Below are 17,652 nucleotides of genomic sequence, written 5' to 3' on the forward strand. Positions count from 1 at the left end.
CTTCCTTCCAAATTTTCTTTACTACAGACATAAATTATTACATTTGATCAGCAAGAAAACACTGGTGAACGACTTTGAGAAGTAAATTTTGTTTTTTACCTGGCCTGGTGGAAGCAGACACAACCATGCTAGAGATCTGGAGTTCTGGCTTGGTGCTGTTCTTACTCTCCTGACTAAGAGTCTGGGTATGCTGTGGATGCAGCGCGTTATGTCCCGAAGAAGGAGAGTGCTTCCTGTTTTCTCTACAGCAACCCAGCTTAAAGGAATATAGCATGATTTCAGTGTGAGGGAAAGGAGAAGCTGTTAACTTTCCTTTTTGACATGCTCAGTCTAATTTTACAACCTGACAGTTTGGCATGTGGTTATGCTAATGCATGCCTGCAAGTTTTTGTGATGGTCTCTGTTGTGCTTAAATATGGCATTGCCCGATCCCACTCTTGCCTGAGCCACCCTCTCATTGATGACTCCTAACTCAGCCATTCTTTGTTTTTCACAATATAGTGCAGTGTGATTCTGTTATAAAGATTGATTTAGGATACCCATTTCAGTGTATCCAAATAATTACTATGTTCAGACCCAGAAGACAGTGAATTTCACAAGTCAGACGTGCATAGACGCCAACTCTCTATCTTGCAACTACACAATGTGTTCTGGTGCCAAGGGAGGTGAATCTGGTTACATTTGGCTCTACAGTGCAGTAATGTTTTGCTTACAGTCAACCTGAAGCTCAAAAATATAAATTTGTCAATAACAACTGCTTCCAGTCCAATCCTTGTGAAAAAGACAGATGCAGGAACTTCAATAAAAGCTGGCTTTTGGGAAGTATCTTTTATGCATAGAGTTGAATGACTCTGTACTACATGGAATGATAAAGATCAATTCCACTATCTACCCCAGATAAAGACTAACTTCAACTTCCTGTCTCTTTCCTTTCTCTCCCTCTCTTCTTCCATCTCCAGGAAAGTGGGAATGTCCATGGCACCAGTGTGACATCTGTAGCAATCCTGCAATTTCATTCTGCGAGTTTTGCCCTCGTTCGTTCTGTAAAGATCATGAGAAGGGAGCCTTAGTGGCATCAGCATTGGATGGCCGTCTCTGCTGCTCTGAACATAACCCCAAATCTCCTGTGGCACCAGAGTATTGGAGCAAGATAAAATGCAAATTGCAACCACAGAACCCTGGAGAAGAAGCAAAGGAATAAAGTTGTTAAAAAAAACAAACAACAAATGGCAAATAGATGATGAACTTGAAGAGACTGCTATGACACATTCAGTCTTCATCATCAGCGCTGCCTTCTTGGAACTGGGAAAGGGACCATCTAATCTTGGCAAGCAGAAGCAGTCAGTGGTGTCCGTTTTTTTTTTTTGGGGGGGGGGGGGGGGGGAGGGGTGTTTCTGTTCTTGTTCTTTTCTTACCTTACCTTACCCTTGAATGTGCTTCAGCAGCCCTTACTGTTGGAAAACGGAAATGTCTTAGCTTTCTTAAGGGGAGAAAAAAAAAAAATCAAAAAAAGCAAACCTTTTGACGTTGAAAAGAATATTGTGTTAAAATATGTTCTTTGAGTGTAGAAAGGAAAACATAACATATTTATTTATTTAATTTTAAAGGATGTTGAGGATTCTGATCCTGATCAGTCAGCGTGTCTAAAAAAAATAATTGAGTAGCAAAACCAATCAGTGTATGTCTAGTTATTAAAAAAGGGAGAGTACCAACCCTCTGCAATCTACAAACAGCTTTCACGTAACACCAGGAGGAGTGATGTGGGTTTCAGAGCAGTGGACAGTGAAATGCCTTCATTCCAGCTGCATTCATCTTTAAAGGTCTTTTGAGAAGATGGATTTCATCTCATCATGCTTAATTTATTATGAATAAATGTTGTAAAGATTTTCACATAGGAAATTAGGAGTATTATCCACATTTCTTTTTTTTTTCTTGAAGTGCTTTTTATTTCACTAGATACTTTTAATAAAAAAGGGGAGGGGAAGGAATTATGGTCCCTCATTGTTAAAATGAGCGGTGTTAGCTGACAAAGGAAGCATAGAAAGAGCTTAACTGTGCAATGGTCACTTTTCTGCCTCGCTTCGTTTGGAGGGCAGTTTGGGTGGAGAGGATTCATGGACAGCTTATGGACATTGCACTACATTCTTCATAGCAAAAGCCCTGATCCTGCTTTTGTTGGAGTCATTGCGAGCTTTGTCATTGACTTCAGTGGGTGCAGAATTGAGCTGTTTTCTATGTATTTATCAGATGTCTAGTCTGTGCTTGTTTCATGGTGATTCTCTTAGAGCCTGATCTTTTGGTACCTTCCTCCCAAACTCCTATTGGTTTCAAAGGGAGTTCTTGAGTGTTAAAGGAATAGGGGATCGACCCCATGTGTGTATTATGTGTTTTTAAAAGAGTTTTGGGGAGCAGGGGTGTTTAGATTTGCGGGGGTGGGGATATATCTCACAATTGAATTTATCTTCATTGGTTTTTATCCAATAGTGAAAAATCAGTTCTTAAAAGCACTTCCTGAATTAACAGGGTATATATTGGGCCTACACTAAGGCACTCAGTCTTACAAAGTACTGTGTATATCCCAGTATAGTTAGCATAGTCAACTGTAATCCTTTAATTTGTAGGCAATGGCTGGTGTACTGATATTACCAGCTAACTTTACACTAACTTTCTGCCACTGGGTGTTCTGGAGCACCCCCACATGGAAGGAATTAATACAAGGCATGGCTGGCACATGGCAGAGAGAATTTTTTTATTAATTCTGAAGAACATTCAACATTGTCTCTGGGAAAATGTCTGCATAGACCTGCAGGTACATGGTGGCATCTCAGGTCCAGAAAGTGATTAATAAAGGGGTGGAAAATAAAACTATAGGGCTTTGGAATATGGCTCACCTTTGTACCAGGTTTCCATTTGCATTCTCAAATTATTTCTAATCCAGTGAGAGTGGAGGTCAAATTTGTACTTTTTTTCTTTTTTGTGCAATTGCAAAATTAACAAAATACACTACAGCCTTTGAAGCACCTGAAATGCCACTTCACTGACCTGGAAGCTATTCCTCTTGGAACAATTTACAGATCCCTTTCCAGTAAACTCAGTTTGTGTGGGTTTTTTTGTTTTGTTACCTAGTGTAGATCTCTTATGTGATCTTTGAGTTAGTTTATGGTTTAGAGTGCTAATGGAAAATGCAGATTACTTGCCCTGTTGTGGCCAATACTGAAGTGAATGTCTAAAACACTAATCTTGCTTGTAAGCAGTGCTATATTTTGGTATTTTTTACAAAAAAAAAAAAAAAAAGAAAGAAAAAATTTAAACAAAATAGGATTTTATTTTTCTTAGCTTTTTTGTTTGTGATAAAAAAAAAAAAAGCTCTTAATGGAGGGGGTTTTCACCCTTTTCTAAAATTCCAAACACAGCTCTTTCCTTGGTAGTGTCCCTAAGACCTGGTCTGTTTACATTGTATAATAGAATGTTAGGTTTTCTGTTGTTCAGATGATTTTTGGATATAGTAAGCCAGAAAGTGCTGAACTTTGCAAATACTGTATGATGAAGTGTTCCCATGTGCTTTCTTCTATAGTATGTCAACACTGTCTTGTCATTGATTGGGGAGGAATGGCAATGTCAAAATGCCTTAAGCATTTGAGATGTCAATGAGCTGACAGCTGTTTCAAAATATTAATTGCCATGTGAAATGATCAAAATATATTCTGACATATCAGCATATTGGGCATAACGAAGTATGTCAAGGTACTCTGAAAGTTTAGCAAATCATATAATGCTGTGAGGGTCATGGAGTTTAGCAAATCATATAATGCTGTGAGGGTCATGGAGTCAGTTGTCACTCCATGTCACTATATCTTTAGTTTCAAAGTTCTTGCTGGTTGTCCTCTCTTGTTTAATCCTTTACATAAGAAAACTGTAACTGAAAGCAGCCAACAGCTGGGCTGAGACCTGGGTGGTGTGAGGACAAGGATAGCTTTTAAATGTGTATAATTATGAGTATAAAACTTGAATTGGTTTTCTACCTGCTGGACAGAGGGAGAATATCCAAAGCATCAGGAAGCTTTTTAGTGAAATAAGAGAACATCGGGTTGAAATAAATTGGTGATAACTGGGGATTCTCTTTATTTAGGTGATGATTTTGTATGCAGAACACAGAATATGCTGAAAACAAATTTTAACCATGTTTTTGTAACATTATTTAAAGTGAATGGAAGAATAACTTAACTTTTGTAGTAAAGCAGAAATTTGTTGCTATAAATTTGTTACCGTAAATATTGACATTTTGATTTATCAGTATTTCTGTGTATTTTGGGCTGTTGAGTTAAACTTTCAGTGTCTCTAAATTGAACTCTAGGAAAAATGCTAGAGGGGGGGGTTTTGTTTGTTTGGAAGTTTTAGTCCAGAGTCCTACAATTTGCTGCAAAGAAGTGAATGCTGTGGTGGTTTGTTACTTCCTGGCTGGAAAATAAAGTGCTTCAATTAACAGTATATAATAATCTGGCAGCCCTTTCTTAAGTGAAGGAGGTGCCAATCACATTGTTTTTTCCCCTCTCATTTGGATTTTTTTTTGTCTGCTAAATGTTAAAATAGGGTCAGACTTTCAGCAAACTCCTGACTATAGATGATGATGATCTGCTGGCTACACAGTAATGCAATACTTGAGCTGCCCTGCACAGATGTTTCTGGTTTACTTTACTGGAGCCCTTTTATTATAGAGTATGCATCTTAGTTCAGATCAGAGGTTCTGTGGACCATGCCCTAATGGTGTAAGGATTAATTACTGCAGTTTTCCGATAGTCTGTAAAATTGGCTTGTCATCTCATCAGTAGGACGTAAGAATGGAAGGCATTTGCAGATCAGGACAGCTAATTGTAAGGGCAAGTTTTTCTGGATGAATTATCTTCGCTATGTTTACCACCAGAGGCTTAGAGAGTCTAACATGGAATGAAAGGGATAGAATGTTTCGTTTGGCCTTTCCACTAAAAACTTGTTATATCTTAGTTTCCAGGTGGAATCGGAAAGACATATTTACTAGACATAATAGAAAGTGAACTTCTAGACGTAAAATATGTATATACTGAAATTAACAAAAAAAATTATCTGGGTTGGGTTAGGGAGGTGGGGTAGGGGAATGAGAATGTCTGCCGCTGGTACGAAGTAGTCACTTTAACATTGAAACCTCTGCCTCATTGAATTCAGGGTTTAATGTACTTGAAGCTCTGCAGTTCATTATTTTTACAGCTATTTTATTTATACATAGATAACATTTTTTATATACGACATTAAAAGTCTCTTTACCTCCCCCCTTAACTTGAGTTAAAAATGATTTTCCACTCCCAGTGTATTCAAGGCAAAATGGAGAGAGTTTTTCAAAGCAGATGTCTCAGACTTGTGTGCTCTTAATGAGAAGTGTATTAGTGCATGAGACACCAGCAGCTTTTTGACTTTTTGATGTCCTTTGCTTTATAATATTGTATCCACTCCCTCAACCCCTGCCACTTATTTTTGTATAGCAAAAGACATTTGCACTTATGATACACTCCTGAAATTCTGGATGTATTCCAGATGTCATTCAGAAAAAGAAGAAAAATGCTTGTTTCCTATTATATTCTACTCCTGAGTGGCAAACTCAGGTACTTTTACCCTAGTGAGGGTGGGAGGATTATAAAATTGAAACTGTCTGTACTTCGTATAGGACAATATAAAAACAAAAAGGGAAAATAGATATGAATTTGCCAAAGCCATGCATTCACTGTTTGTCATGTGGTACTGATTGTATTTGTGCACAAGAGTGAGACAGCTGCCATTTTTAATGGTGTCTCTTCTAGCTTGAAAAGCAACTGTGGCTATATGTTTGATCCTCTCCCAAACATTTGTCCCATAGTGTAGCACTGGACGTTTTAAGGAATTCTTGTTCACTTTTGATTTACAAACAGACTGGATGAAATACACTTGCTTCCTGTTCATTAATATTGATCCATATCTCATTTCTAGTGTCATATTTTTTTAATTTATAAGCAAACTAATCATGTTGCCACTGAAAACCAAGACGATAAATAACTATTACAACTGGCTAGTAATTGTCTCTTTTGTATAAGGGTATGTGCATATTTGGGGTTGCTATTAAAATTTAACTCATTTGTATCTACACAAGTGATATTGCACAACAAACACAGATACCTACAGATTCTGTTTTCATTTCCATGTAATCTTTATCTGTAACAATGACCTTTGTAGAGTCCTTATTTCTGTAGACTTTGTTTATCTGTAACAAACTTTGTAGATTCTGTGAAATGTTATTTTAACTAAATCACTTGAGTCTTTAATAGCAAAGCATCAATATTCACTAAAGTCAATATCTTAGGAGTTTCTAGAACTTGGCTAGAAGCTCTTGACACTAACAGAGTAGTGTTAATTTTCCCTGGGGATGTTCCACTGGGGCATTACTGTATTATGACTTGATGTTGCAGCATAGACTTTGAGATATACAATATTGGGATGGGGGGTTGTTGTTTGGCCTATGTTCTCTTGCATAGTGTGAAACCTGTAAAGCTTGGTTAACCTGTATATAGATAGCTTATTGTCAGCTAGTTATAGTGTATTTAGAATTGCCTGTAATATTTTAGCTTCTTACTGAATGTTGTGATGGTAGGATCATATAATTTTTGTACATTATATTTACTGAGATGTTGCCTTTTTTATTTTACAAATACTTTGGAATTCAGATGTGTTTTTGCTTCTGTGAGGATTAATTTGGAAAGGGTTTTAATGACATTCCACTGATTTAAAATTTTGCTTGAGGTTGACTTCAATAAATTGTTCTGAATGTTCCAATTAAGAATGTGAATTTTTTCATATTGTAACTTTCAGTCTATGGACAGAGAACATAAACAGTCTATGGCCAGCAACAAAAACACACCGCAAACAAAGTGACCAATAAACAGATATAATGTAAAATATTTATTGACACCAGTGTGTGAATTCAACTGAGAATAAAGTTACAAATGTGGTCTTTTAGAAAAGCTCTCTAGAAAGAGCCCCTATGTATTTATAATAAAGCCTCTTTAACATGGATGATCACAGAGCGAAGGCCTGGAATCTATGGAAAGCAGTCTGCAGTTCTGTTTTACAAAGCACACCAAAAGGAACTTTGTACAACCAGAAGGAACAGCTCGTATATTTATATTTCAACAGAGTCAGTTGCTTTGAAAAATAAGTCAAGGTCTGATTCTTTCATACTGGTTCTCTGGTGCTGTCATCCTAGCTGAACTGGAGCATTCATCTAGCGTCTATGTCTTAGATCTTTAGTCTATATTTAATGTTTGTGCTTTTCTAAATGTATGTGCAACTGCTTTGTGATCTTACATATTGATTGTCCTTTTATAAAATATTGTCAGTTGACATTTATACTAGTAACTGTGCTTCATATGGGATTGTTGAAGTAGAGGTAGACCAAAGACATTAATGCAGTACCACCCTGAATTCTAGTGTTGTTCATTATTTGTAGCTGGTGCTTTTCTATATGTCTAAAAGAGGGACTTAGTTCAGGAGGAAAGGGGTTTTTTTTTTGGTAATCTCTGCCAAGTGGCTTAAATGTTTCCTGTTGGTCTTATTTATCTAGCACCCAAAGTGTACTGGACATTTTACAGACACCTAAGAGGAGGCAGCTTAATCTCAGAGGTTTCTGCACAAAAAGGTAACCTACAGCCCAGAGGCTGAACGTCAGAATTTGCTTCCTTATTAAATCTTTTATTTTTAAGCCCTTGGTTTACTGCTTGCTCTGTGATCCTTGCCAATTCCCCTTGGGTGTATCTTTAAATCTTGCTTCATTTGTAAAAGGGATTATTTGGTGAATTCCCTCTTCTCCCACCTTTTTAAAAAGTAAAACATGAATTCTTCCCCCTGTGATTTTATTTTTAAAGACATTCTAAAGATCTAGCGCCCCAGCAGGAGTAAAAGCTCCTCCTGGCCACGCTGTGTTCACGGTTCAGGTCGAGCCTCTTGGCTCCCCCGTGGAAATGCACGGGAATTACCTGCAATGCGCCAGGGCCGTGAGTGGTGCTGGGGGTGTGGTTCCCGGAGGCGCTGGCTTTGTGCGGGTTAGTGGGGTGCCTGGCGGGGTTGTGCTGCTCTGTGATGGGGTCTGTGTAACCGGTGGCCGGGGCGGGTTTTCCCCTAACGGGGCCGGCCGGGGCCGCAGCAGCCGCCGGCGGCGCTCGGCAGAGGGCGGGCGCGGGCTGCAGCCACGTCGCCGGGCGCGGCCGGGGAGGAGCCGCCGGGCCCGGCTGCAGGGAGCGGCCGCGCCGCGCCGCGCTGCCCGCCCGGAGCATGGAGGGGCCGCGGCTGGTGGCCGAAGTGGGCGCGCGGGGCCTGCTCTTCGGGGCCTTCCTGTGAGTGGGGCCCGGCCGGGAGACACGTGGCGCAGGCGGGGGGGTCCCCCGGGAACCCCCCCCGTTCGGGATACGCCCGGGGAACCCCCCATATAGCGCAGATGGGGATCCCCTCGGAAACCCCCCCCCGTTAGGGGCAGGGCTAGGGTTGGGGAACCCCCCACCTTAGCGCACAGGGGGATCTCCGGGGCAGCCCCCCCATAGCACAGATGGGGATCCCCCTGGGAAACAACCCCCCATCAGGGACAGGGCGGGGGAACCCCCCACCTTAGCACACACGGGGATCCCCGGGGCAGGCCCCCCCCAATAGCACAGATGGGGATCCCCCTGGGAAACAACCCCCCATCAGGGACAGGGCGGGGGAACCTCCCACCTTAGCACACACGGGGATCTCCGGGGCAGCCCCCCCCAATAGCACAGATGGGGATCCCCCTGGGAAACAACCCCCCATCAGGGACAGGGCGGGGGAACCCCCCACCTTAGCACACACGGGGATCCCCGGGGCAGGCCCCCCCCAATAGCACAGATGGGGATCCCCCTGGGAAACACCCCCTGTTGAGGGCAGGGCCAGGGCAGGGGAACCCCCCACTTTAGCACACATGGGGATCCCCCCCAGGACAGCCCCCACCCTCTTGGGTGCTGTTGATGTGATCCTTCTGTGCCAGCTGGACACTGGACTGAGAGCCAACCCTGCTGCTCATGGCACTTGGGCCACCCGCTGCCAAGCGGTAACTCTTACCGGTAGCCTGGGCTGCACTGTGACTTAATGATGGGAGGCTCCGGAGACAGACCGCCCTTGTGGTTGGTATCTGTGGCACCCCAGAACCAGGGGACAGGCTGGATGGCAGCTACAGAGAACCTGCTTTTAATTTTTGGAGATTAGGATAAACCTGTCCTGGTGTGGAATGCCTCATTTTCTCCCCAGTGTAGCCAGCCTGCAGGGATTCAGCAGAGGGGTATGTGGCTGACTTGGCTTGATGTTTCCTCTTTCTGGTCACTTTCAAAACAGAGGAGGTTCCCTCCATTGAGAGAGAGGCCTTGACTATATAGGAAAGCTGCCTGTTTAACTTAAACTGGTTCTTAAATTGATACAGTTAAACTGGTACATGACACTTCAATTTAAACCTGCTGAGTAAAGTAGAGATTGGAAGGTAACAGATGTTGTGGCTATATTTAAGAATGGCTCTGGATCCTGGCAATTACAGACCAGTATGCCTTACATCTATACCTGATAAATGGACTGAAATGATAATTGAGCTGTGGGACTCATTGCCACAGGATGTCACTGAGACTAAAACTTCGCAAGAGTCAAAAAGGGACTGGATCGTTATATGGATAAAAAGAATATCCAGAGTAGTAACTAATGTTAAACAGGGATATTAAACCTTGTGCTTCAGGGTTTAAGCCAATCTCTAACTATGAGAGATCAGAAGGAGCCCTAATGCTGACCATGGATTATCCCACATTTACCTACTGCAGAGTTCTTGGACCTTCCTCTGAGGCATCTGGTGCTGGCCACCGTAACAGATACGGTACAGGACTAGAGGGACCTCGCCCTTGGGTCTGATCCAGTCTGGCAATTCCTGTGAGATAAGCCGCTCTTAAATCAGAATCTGTGTCCTCATAACTTTTTGCAGTGGTTTAACTATATTGGTTTAAATTTACACCTTAAACCAGTGTAGTTTTCTCATGTAGACAAGCCCAAGATGCAACCTGCCTACTCATTAGGCAGTTAGGAAGATAGGATTGGACATATCTGAGAATACCAATGATCCATCTATTTCAGTACCTAGCCTCTGACTGTATTCGCAAAAAGAAAAGGAGTACTTGTGGCACCTTAGAGACTAACCAATTTATTTGAGCATGAGCTTTCGTGAGCTACAGCTCACTTCATCGGATGCAATGATGAATTCATCCGATGAAGTGAGCTGTAGCTCACGAAAGCTCATGCTCAAATAAATTGGTTAGTCTCTAAGGTGCCACAAGTCCTCCTTTTCTTTTTGCAAAGACAGACTAACACGGCTGCTACTCTGAAACCTGACTGTATCCTGTAATTGATGCTTCATGGTCAATCATCCAATAACCTAATTGGGAAAGTTTTCTCCTAGCCCCAAGCAGTCAGTGGTTGGTGTGTGCCCTGAAACATATGGTTTTATCTCATATATTTTTATCATAGCTAGTATATATGAGAATGGAATTCATATTAGTCATGTAAATAGCTAGTGCCTTTTTAAATTCGGCGGACCTCTTGGATCCTCTGGTAATGAAACAGAATCACTGTGCTGGCTGGGTGATTTGAGTGTTTCTAACAATGCCTTGTGGCAGTAGGTGCTTGCAAAGTGTTTCATCAGTTTCAACCATTGTTGCCTTTTAATTTCATTATGTGTCTCCTTGTTCTTGTATTGTGTGAGAGAGTAAGTAGGAGTCACTCAGCTGACCACCTCCTTAGAACTACCCAAATCCCGGCACTAGCATGCACCTTTCCAAAGTGTTGTTTTTTCTCTAGGATCATGGAACTTCTGCCTCCATTTGAACGTGTCATACAGCCTGAAGAGATGTGGCATTATAAAAACCCATACATAGAAGCGGACCATGTACCCACCAAGCTCATGTTTGTAAGTATTCACTCAGTTCACTAGACTCTCGTCTTAGGTTTTTTCTTTATAGCTTTCCTTTAAAATAATAGCTATCAGCTAAAAAATCATGGAAACAAACACTCTTCTTAATTTACATGACTAATGATATTTTAGATTATTAGAAATGAAAGAATGTTTAAAATCTGATGGACCTCTCTTTACTGGTGCTCTGAGATTACTTTTTGCATTTCAGCTTGGACACTGAAAATCCGTTTCATGTTCGTTCACAGTCAGTTTTACTGTCAGGTTCAGTGCTGCAGAGCTTCGCATTTCACACACTGCCAGGGAATATTGTTTAAAATCAACTGTGAAATTGTTTCTGTTGGGCTAAGTTTTATAAGCAATTGTTTTTAACAAAACCTCACCTTTTGGGCCAAATTTTTGGTGATTTAAAAGTTTGTATTGGACGTGAGGTAGGAGATATAACTATACAACCAAGCCAAAGAAGAGGGAATGTAGATCCCTAGAGAAAGAGGAGGCAGGGGAAAGATGAGATGGGAAGAGAGGGAGAAGTGATGATCGATTGGATGAGTGGTTACTGGGTGTCAGTAAACTGCTGATCCAACAAAGCACTTTAGCATGTGATTAGAGTTAAGCACATGCTTAAGTGCTGTGATGACTGAGAACCTGAATGAAGCTCAAGAAGAATGGAAATGTGATAGAGGATTATAGGCACACCCTCAGAAAAAAACAGGCTTCTCTCTGAAGACTGTTTACCTACTATAGCTGCAGGTAGCACTTAAGATCATTATTACTGGAAGAGAGAATTTTAATTCTGTATCAGTTCCTATAGTGAAGCCAACTGCATGTACTGTGCTGCCCGGACACAACTTCCCCTGCTGTTTGTGTGGGGCTTCACATAGCAACGGGGGAGAAAAAGCATTTAAAATAGGAAAATGTGATTATAAAATCGCAAAAACTGAACTCCAGTTCAGGGGTAGGACGGGAGATTAAAAAAATGTGTTAACAGTAAACTAACCAGCTTTCAGGTAGACAGTGTTTTGTTGATGGACTCTGTCCCTTGATTTGTGGAAGTGGCATTCCCAGTGAGATGCTGCAGTTCTTGGATTGGTCAGTGGCTTTGGGGGCAAAGAACTATGGTTCCTTTTTGTTGAAGAGGCAGGTACAGCATGTAGGAAATGCTAAAGGAGAAAACTCTTGCATGGCATTTGGATTTGGTGAGTTGACCTTTAGGTCAAGTGCCATGTTAAACTCCCAAAGTGACAGCAAATGACATTTGGGTTTGTCTGACGACAAGAGCATTCCCTGGAGCACTGGGTATTGTGACACAATCCCCAAGAGTCCGTTGTCCCTGAGATATCAGCAATAACAACTGCTGTCTCCTGACAGCTGCTCTTGTTTTTCTCCCTAGCAAACAATTTCAATGCTACAGCTGATGGATTAATTAGTTAATATTTGCAAAGCGCCTAGAAAGTGAAACATGCTCAGGGGCCGTAGTGTTCTCAGGAAGCAACGTCTGACTGAACAGCAGCGAGGGAGTGCCACGGTGGAAGTGATGTAGGAAAGCAGGCTGAGGCCGCAGTGTGATTATTTAGACGGCTCCTACAATGTGCTTGGCATTCTACAGAGGTATATGAACATAACCCCCTTAAGAGCTCCCCTACACAGAAGCAGCAGCAGCAGGGCAAGGATATTACACGGACTGGAGCTTTTTAACAGGCAGAATTTTTGGCTGCTGTTCTTCTTTATCTTTGCTGTCCTTGTATCTGGAGAGCTCCCGACTGATGGCCATTGCACCCTGCAGGTTAGGGCATTAGTGAGAGCTGGATGGCAGACAGCAGAGAGGAAGCCGTGCTACTGGTACCTACGCTTATTCAGTGTTCGCTACCGATGCTAATGGCTGGGATCAGCTTTCGCTTTGTAAAGAGCGAAGGGGGGGAGCACTATTTGGTTTAGGGGTGAAGGTTTTTAGCCTCCTTTAATAGCTCATGCATTGATTTTTGGTTGGGAAGCCGCGGAACAAACGTGCAATGTTGTGACTGTGCTGTCTTGTCTCGTTGCAGTTAATTTCGTTTCTGTTTCCCCTGACGTTCATCCTCCTGGCAAAATTCCTCATGAAAGTCGACCGCAGAGACACGCAGGAGGCCTTTTTGGGTGAGCTCCCCCCAGCAATCCTGACAGTCGCACCAACAACATTGCGCTGAACTGAGGGCATCCCTGGGGCAAACAAGCTCTTGCTCCTGGCAGCAGTAACACCCAGTGGGTAAATCAGGGTGGATCAGTCCCCAGCACGTGGGACACAGAGAGCATCATTGTACTCATGCAATAGTTTAGAGCTGTGGCTAATGTCACAGCCTAGGGTGGGGGCATCACCTTGTTACGACTCAGGAACCTCCGTGTGATGGAGAATGGGCCTGAGGGGAGGAGGGGTCTCTTGAATCCATGGCTGGTCTCACACAGCATGTTGGCCAGGGTGCATTAGGGAACTGGGAACTTCCTCCTGCCTGGGGTCTGTTCGCTGGACTGTCTCCCACTATCTGCCTTTCACTTACTGGGCAACATCCTGACTCCACTGAAGTCAGTGGCAAAACAGTGGCTTCTGTGGAACCAGGATTTCACCCATTTTTCTTAAAAAAAAACCAAAAAAAAAAAACCACCACCACCTCTGTGGGCTGGAACATGTGTGCTTAGCCCTTCCCAGACCATCGTCCACTCTTGTCTGACCCAGAGTTCAGCCCTTCCCTAAGGCAAACACCTACAGGGAATGCTCCGTGTTGCTGGGCAAGGCACGGTCTTCCCCACTGCCCATGTGCCGCCTCTCAAGTCAACTCAGATGCGCAGACCAATGCAGCACCAGGACCAGCTGAAGCATCCCTCTGATAGAGGCTACTGATTAGGGGAACTCCTCCAACTCCACCTGCAAAGTTTCTCCAACCCCTGCTGTGGGTGTGGGCGGGTTAAATATTAACATGCGTTTGGTGCTGAGCCGGCTCTTCTCTCTCTTCCAGCTGCCAGCCTTGCTCTTGCCCTGAACGGGGTCTTCACAAATGCTGTGAAGCTAGTCGTGGGGAGGTAAGAAGGTCCATTAATTGCCAGCGCCCACAGACCCAGGCACTCAGCAGTGCACTGCCTGTGACTGGCTGAATTTTCCCAGACCCTTTTGGGGGGAAGTGTGGGGACAGGCTGGGGGCACTCTCTTAACCACAGAGCAGGGGCTGTTTTAAACACCCACCCTCAGTGAATTTAGTGTTGGGACAGGCCCGATGGCCCTGGGGAATGACCCTTTGTGTCTCCCCACAGAGCAGCAGTGGCAAGGTGAGCTTTCCCTGCATGCTGTCACCACTGCACTAGGCTATTCTTGGAGGGTCTCTACCAGGCTCTGAGGGGCATTGAGTCATTGTAGCACATTCGCTCCTCTGCCAGTTGAGGTGTGGCTACTGGTCAGCCACAGTGCCTGGGACTGGGACCCCCCCACCCCAACCCAGGCTGCTCAGCAGCTTTTGGGGGGCAACGACTCTCTGTTCTAGTCAGGCTCTCTCACTTCCAGAGCTGCCAGCCACTTGAAGGTGAAGGACTCCATACCCCATTCTCTACCCCTTAGCCCTTCCTTCCCCGGGACCCTTTTCAGAACCCTGTGTGGTGAGTTTGGGTGCTGTGTGGACAGCGTGGGTGTTTTGAAGACTCCTCGAGGGCTGTGCTGGGGGGATTCCAAAGCAGGTGGGCAAGGATGCCCTCTGGTGCTTTAGCCTGAGCAGGGGCGCGTCCAGTCAAACCATGCCAGCTGCTAAGCGTCTCTTCCTCTGCATGGGGCAGGGTCACATGCTGTGCTTTGCTTCTCTGCCCATTAGGCCACGGCCGGATTTCTTCTACCGCTGCTTTCCGGATGGACGGGCAAACTCCAAGCTGGTGTGCACCGGTGATGTGGACGTGGTGACTGAGGGACGCAAGAGCTTCCCGAGTGGGCATTCCTCTTGTAAGCGTTTGTTTCCTCTTCGTAGTGCAGCATGGGAGAACCAAACAAGGGTGAGCAGGTGCCTGGGAGGCGGGATCAACTTTGCCACTGTCTTGCCACGTGGCCTGGGGCATGTTCATTGACTTCTTGCCAGGCCTCACTTTTCCCTCTGTAAAATGGCGGTGCACAAGGCTCACTGCTGTTTGCAGACTCACTCACTCTCGAGTGCCAGGTATCAGTACTACCTCCCTGGCCCTGCTTTTTGCCTAGTTGTCCTTTCAGGACAAGCTCAGAGGGGTCCTTTATACTCTTAAATCACTCCTGGTAATGGATGGCCCCTGAGCTGAGCTCTCTGGGCCTGCTGGGGCTCTCTGAGCATGGGTTCCTCAGTGATGTGAATTTCCCCCTTTTGTCCAGTTGCCTTTGCTGGTCTTGCCTTCTCTGCCTTGTACCTGGCAGGAAAACTGCACTGCTTCGCCCCTGGCGGGCGTGGAAAATCCTGGCGGCTCTGTGCTTTCTTATCACCACTGCTCTGCGCACTCCTCATCGCTCTGTCCCGCACCTGTGATTACAAGCACCACTGGCAAGGTGAGCATGCCAGCCGGGGAGAGGATAGCAGGGGCAGTGGGTTGTCCTGTGGGAACAGTGTTCAGTGACCATGGTGATGGGCACCACCGAAGACCCTGGATAGATAGAATGGGGCACTGAGTGGGATGAGGGAATGTTGGTGAAAGAAAAAGTCCTTTCCGGGGTCGTGATCTCTCTGGGAAATGTGTGTTCTGCTCAGTGCTAGAGCTGAAGATTAAGTGGCAGCTCTAACTGGAGCACCATGAGCAGGGCAGGCATCGTCCTCACTGGGACTTTCAGTTCCGCTGTGTGTCGGGCTTGTAGCTGTGCCATGGGACGGGTACTTATGAACGGGAAAGTGTCTTTGGGGATCGCTGCCTGAAAGAGACCTTTGCTGTCACAGTCATTGCAGGGGGAGCTCTGAACAGCCGTGGGTTTGCCACGGGCCCAGGTTGCCTAGTGTCATGGTATGGGAGCACAGCTCCGTGTGTGAATCACCCTGTTGTTTCCACCCCACAGATGTGCTGGCTGGCTCAGCGATTGGTTTCACATTTGCATACCTGTGCTACAGGCAGCATTACCCTTCCCTGACCGACTCAGAGTGCCACAAACCATTGCAGGGTAAAGCCAAGCTGTCTCCAGCACAGGAGCAAAAGCTGGCCAGCTCCAGCTTCCTCCTGGAAATATAACGATGGGATCCACTTTGCTGGCACTGGCCTTTGGGTAATCATTCCTTCCACTCTTCAGCCCACAGGGTGGGGAAGGGGTACAGGCTTTGGGAGCATTACTCACTGCCTACCCCAAAGGAGAACACAGCTGATAGCTGAATAAGAATTGTTCCCCTGCAAATGCGGTAAGTGGTCCTGCTCAGCAGGCCTGTGCTCATCTTGTTTGAGAGAGACTCCCCTCTTTCAGGCCAGCCCTGGAGGAAGCTGTGTAAGTGACTGTACTCTAGCTTGCAGGAGGGAGGGGAGCAGTCGGGCTACGACAACATCTAAAGCAAGAATTGGCTGTCTGTGAGAGGAAGCTTGGTGGAAATCCTGAAGTTGCACAGGGCCATGTAGTAATGAATGGAGAAGTCAGCCCTCTCCCCTGGAGGAGGTCATTTTATGAAAGGACAGCATGCACATCAGAAGAGGCTGTCAGTGCTGTGTTGTGGGTACACAGCATTTACTGTGTGCATTTAGAAATAGCACCTGCTTGGCCCCCCCTGCAGCCTGGGCACACTAGGTATGGTTTTGTTAAAGAAGTTGTGTCCTACCAAGCAGATTTCCTGGCGTGGCACCCTGGCTGGCTTTGGAATTTCTCCATGTCATATTGTTGGACTCTGCACAGAGCTCTCCAGCCCATTTGTAAATACATTTGCTTCCAGAATCCTGCCTGAAGTCACAGGGGATAGCTGGACCTCCCACATCCTGCCAAGCAAAGGCCAAGGTCAGCACTGTAGAGCCATCTGATGGGCATGACTGCCTAATACCATAAGGGGCAGTCACTCATGGTCCCACTGCTAAGAATTACGACTAACCTGGGGGGAAAGAGATGCTGTGGGGTTTTATATTTGATTCCAACCTAGAAGCAGCAGGGCGGTGAGATGGCGTCTCTGTACAGCACTGTCCAGGGGCTCACTGCATTGTAGGGAGGATATGTTGCTCCATCTGCAACCCTTAAAGGTGAAAGGATGCAGCATCTTCCCTTGTAGGATGTTTCCCTGTGGACCAACTGTATGATTTGCATTCTTGTGTTAATTTCAAACGTACTGTACACCTGTGGTGAGAAAAACAGTAAGTACTGGAACTGTTGACTGTGCCAAGCTAAGGCCTGTAAAAGTACATCCCGTTAATCAACCCTAAGAGTTCAGAGAACTCACGAGCTCAGCCTTACTGGGTTTTTTAATGTCAAATAAAAAGCTGGTTTTAATTCAGTGAAACGAGTTCTGTTCCTTCTTGGCACTAGAGAACATCCTCCGTCTTTATGTAGCTGCCTCATTTTATGTGAAGTAGGTCAGCTTTATCTGTCCACTGCTTCTGTGTACACAAAGCATGAGAGGAGCGAATGACCTTTGGCTCCACAGCTGTCTGAAATCTAACCCGAAAAGAAAGTAGCAGTAATTTCTTTAAGGTATAACCTTCGAAAGCACCTGTTGTGC

The 17,652-nt window shown here is 44.8% G+C and overlaps 2 protein-coding genes across 7 annotated transcripts in view; both read left to right on the forward strand.

Annotated features, from left to right (window-relative positions):
* NSD3 (nuclear receptor binding SET domain protein 3) overlaps nt 1–1,378 on the forward strand; it is a 57,792-nt gene extending 56,414 nt beyond the window's left edge. For all 4 annotated transcript variants that reach the window (XM_048829501.2, XM_048829503.2, XM_048829504.2 and 1 more), the window contains one exon: nt 960–1,378. In XM_048829501.2, coding sequence (XP_048685458.1) covers nt 960–1,201 — 242 coding nt within the window. In that variant the 3' untranslated portion in view covers nt 1,202–1,378. The remainder of the gene's footprint in view (nt 1–959) is intronic.
* PLPP5 (phospholipid phosphatase 5) lies at nt 1,375–17,427 on the forward strand. 3 transcript variants are annotated; one of them, XM_048829524.2, is made up of 7 exons: nt 1,375–7,696; nt 10,897–11,005; nt 13,051–13,141; nt 13,996–14,059; nt 14,836–14,960; nt 15,357–15,527; nt 16,026–17,427. In XM_048829524.2, exons 2-7 carry the CDS (start codon nt 10,901–10,903, stop codon nt 16,193–16,195), a joined length of 726 nt encoding a protein of 241 aa, XP_048685481.2. In that variant the 5' UTR covers nt 1,375–7,696; nt 10,897–10,900; the 3' UTR covers nt 16,196–17,427. The 3 variants fall into 3 exon arrangements, with proteins under 3 accessions (XP_048685481.2, XP_048685480.2, XP_048685479.2); XM_048829523.2 differs by lacking the exon at nt 1,375–7,696 and adding an exon at nt 7,973–8,099; XM_048829522.2 differs by lacking the exon at nt 1,375–7,696 and adding an exon at nt 8,256–8,390.
* The last annotated feature ends 225 nt before the right edge of the window (nt 17,428–17,652 follow it).

Source organism: Caretta caretta, chromosome 26, assembly GCF_965140235.1.
Source record: "Caretta caretta isolate rCarCar2 chromosome 26, rCarCar1.hap1, whole genome shotgun sequence".
NCBI lineage: Eukaryota > Metazoa > Chordata > Testudines > Cheloniidae > Caretta > Caretta caretta.

Excerpts from the sequence above, each read along its gene's own strand:
- PLPP5 (XM_048829522.2), top strand. The coding sequence starts at position 8,329 with ATGGAGGGGCCGCGGCTGGTGGCCGAAGTGGGCGCGCGGGGCCTGCTC. Across the intron at positions 13,142-13,995 it reads CACGCAGGAGGCCTTTTTGG|CTGCCAGCCTTGCTCTTGCC; the intron begins GTGAGCTCCCCC and ends TCTCTCTTCCAG. Across the intron at positions 14,060-14,835 it reads GTGAAGCTAGTCGTGGGGAG|GCCACGGCCGGATTTCTTCT; the intron begins GTAAGAAGGTCC and ends TCTGCCCATTAG.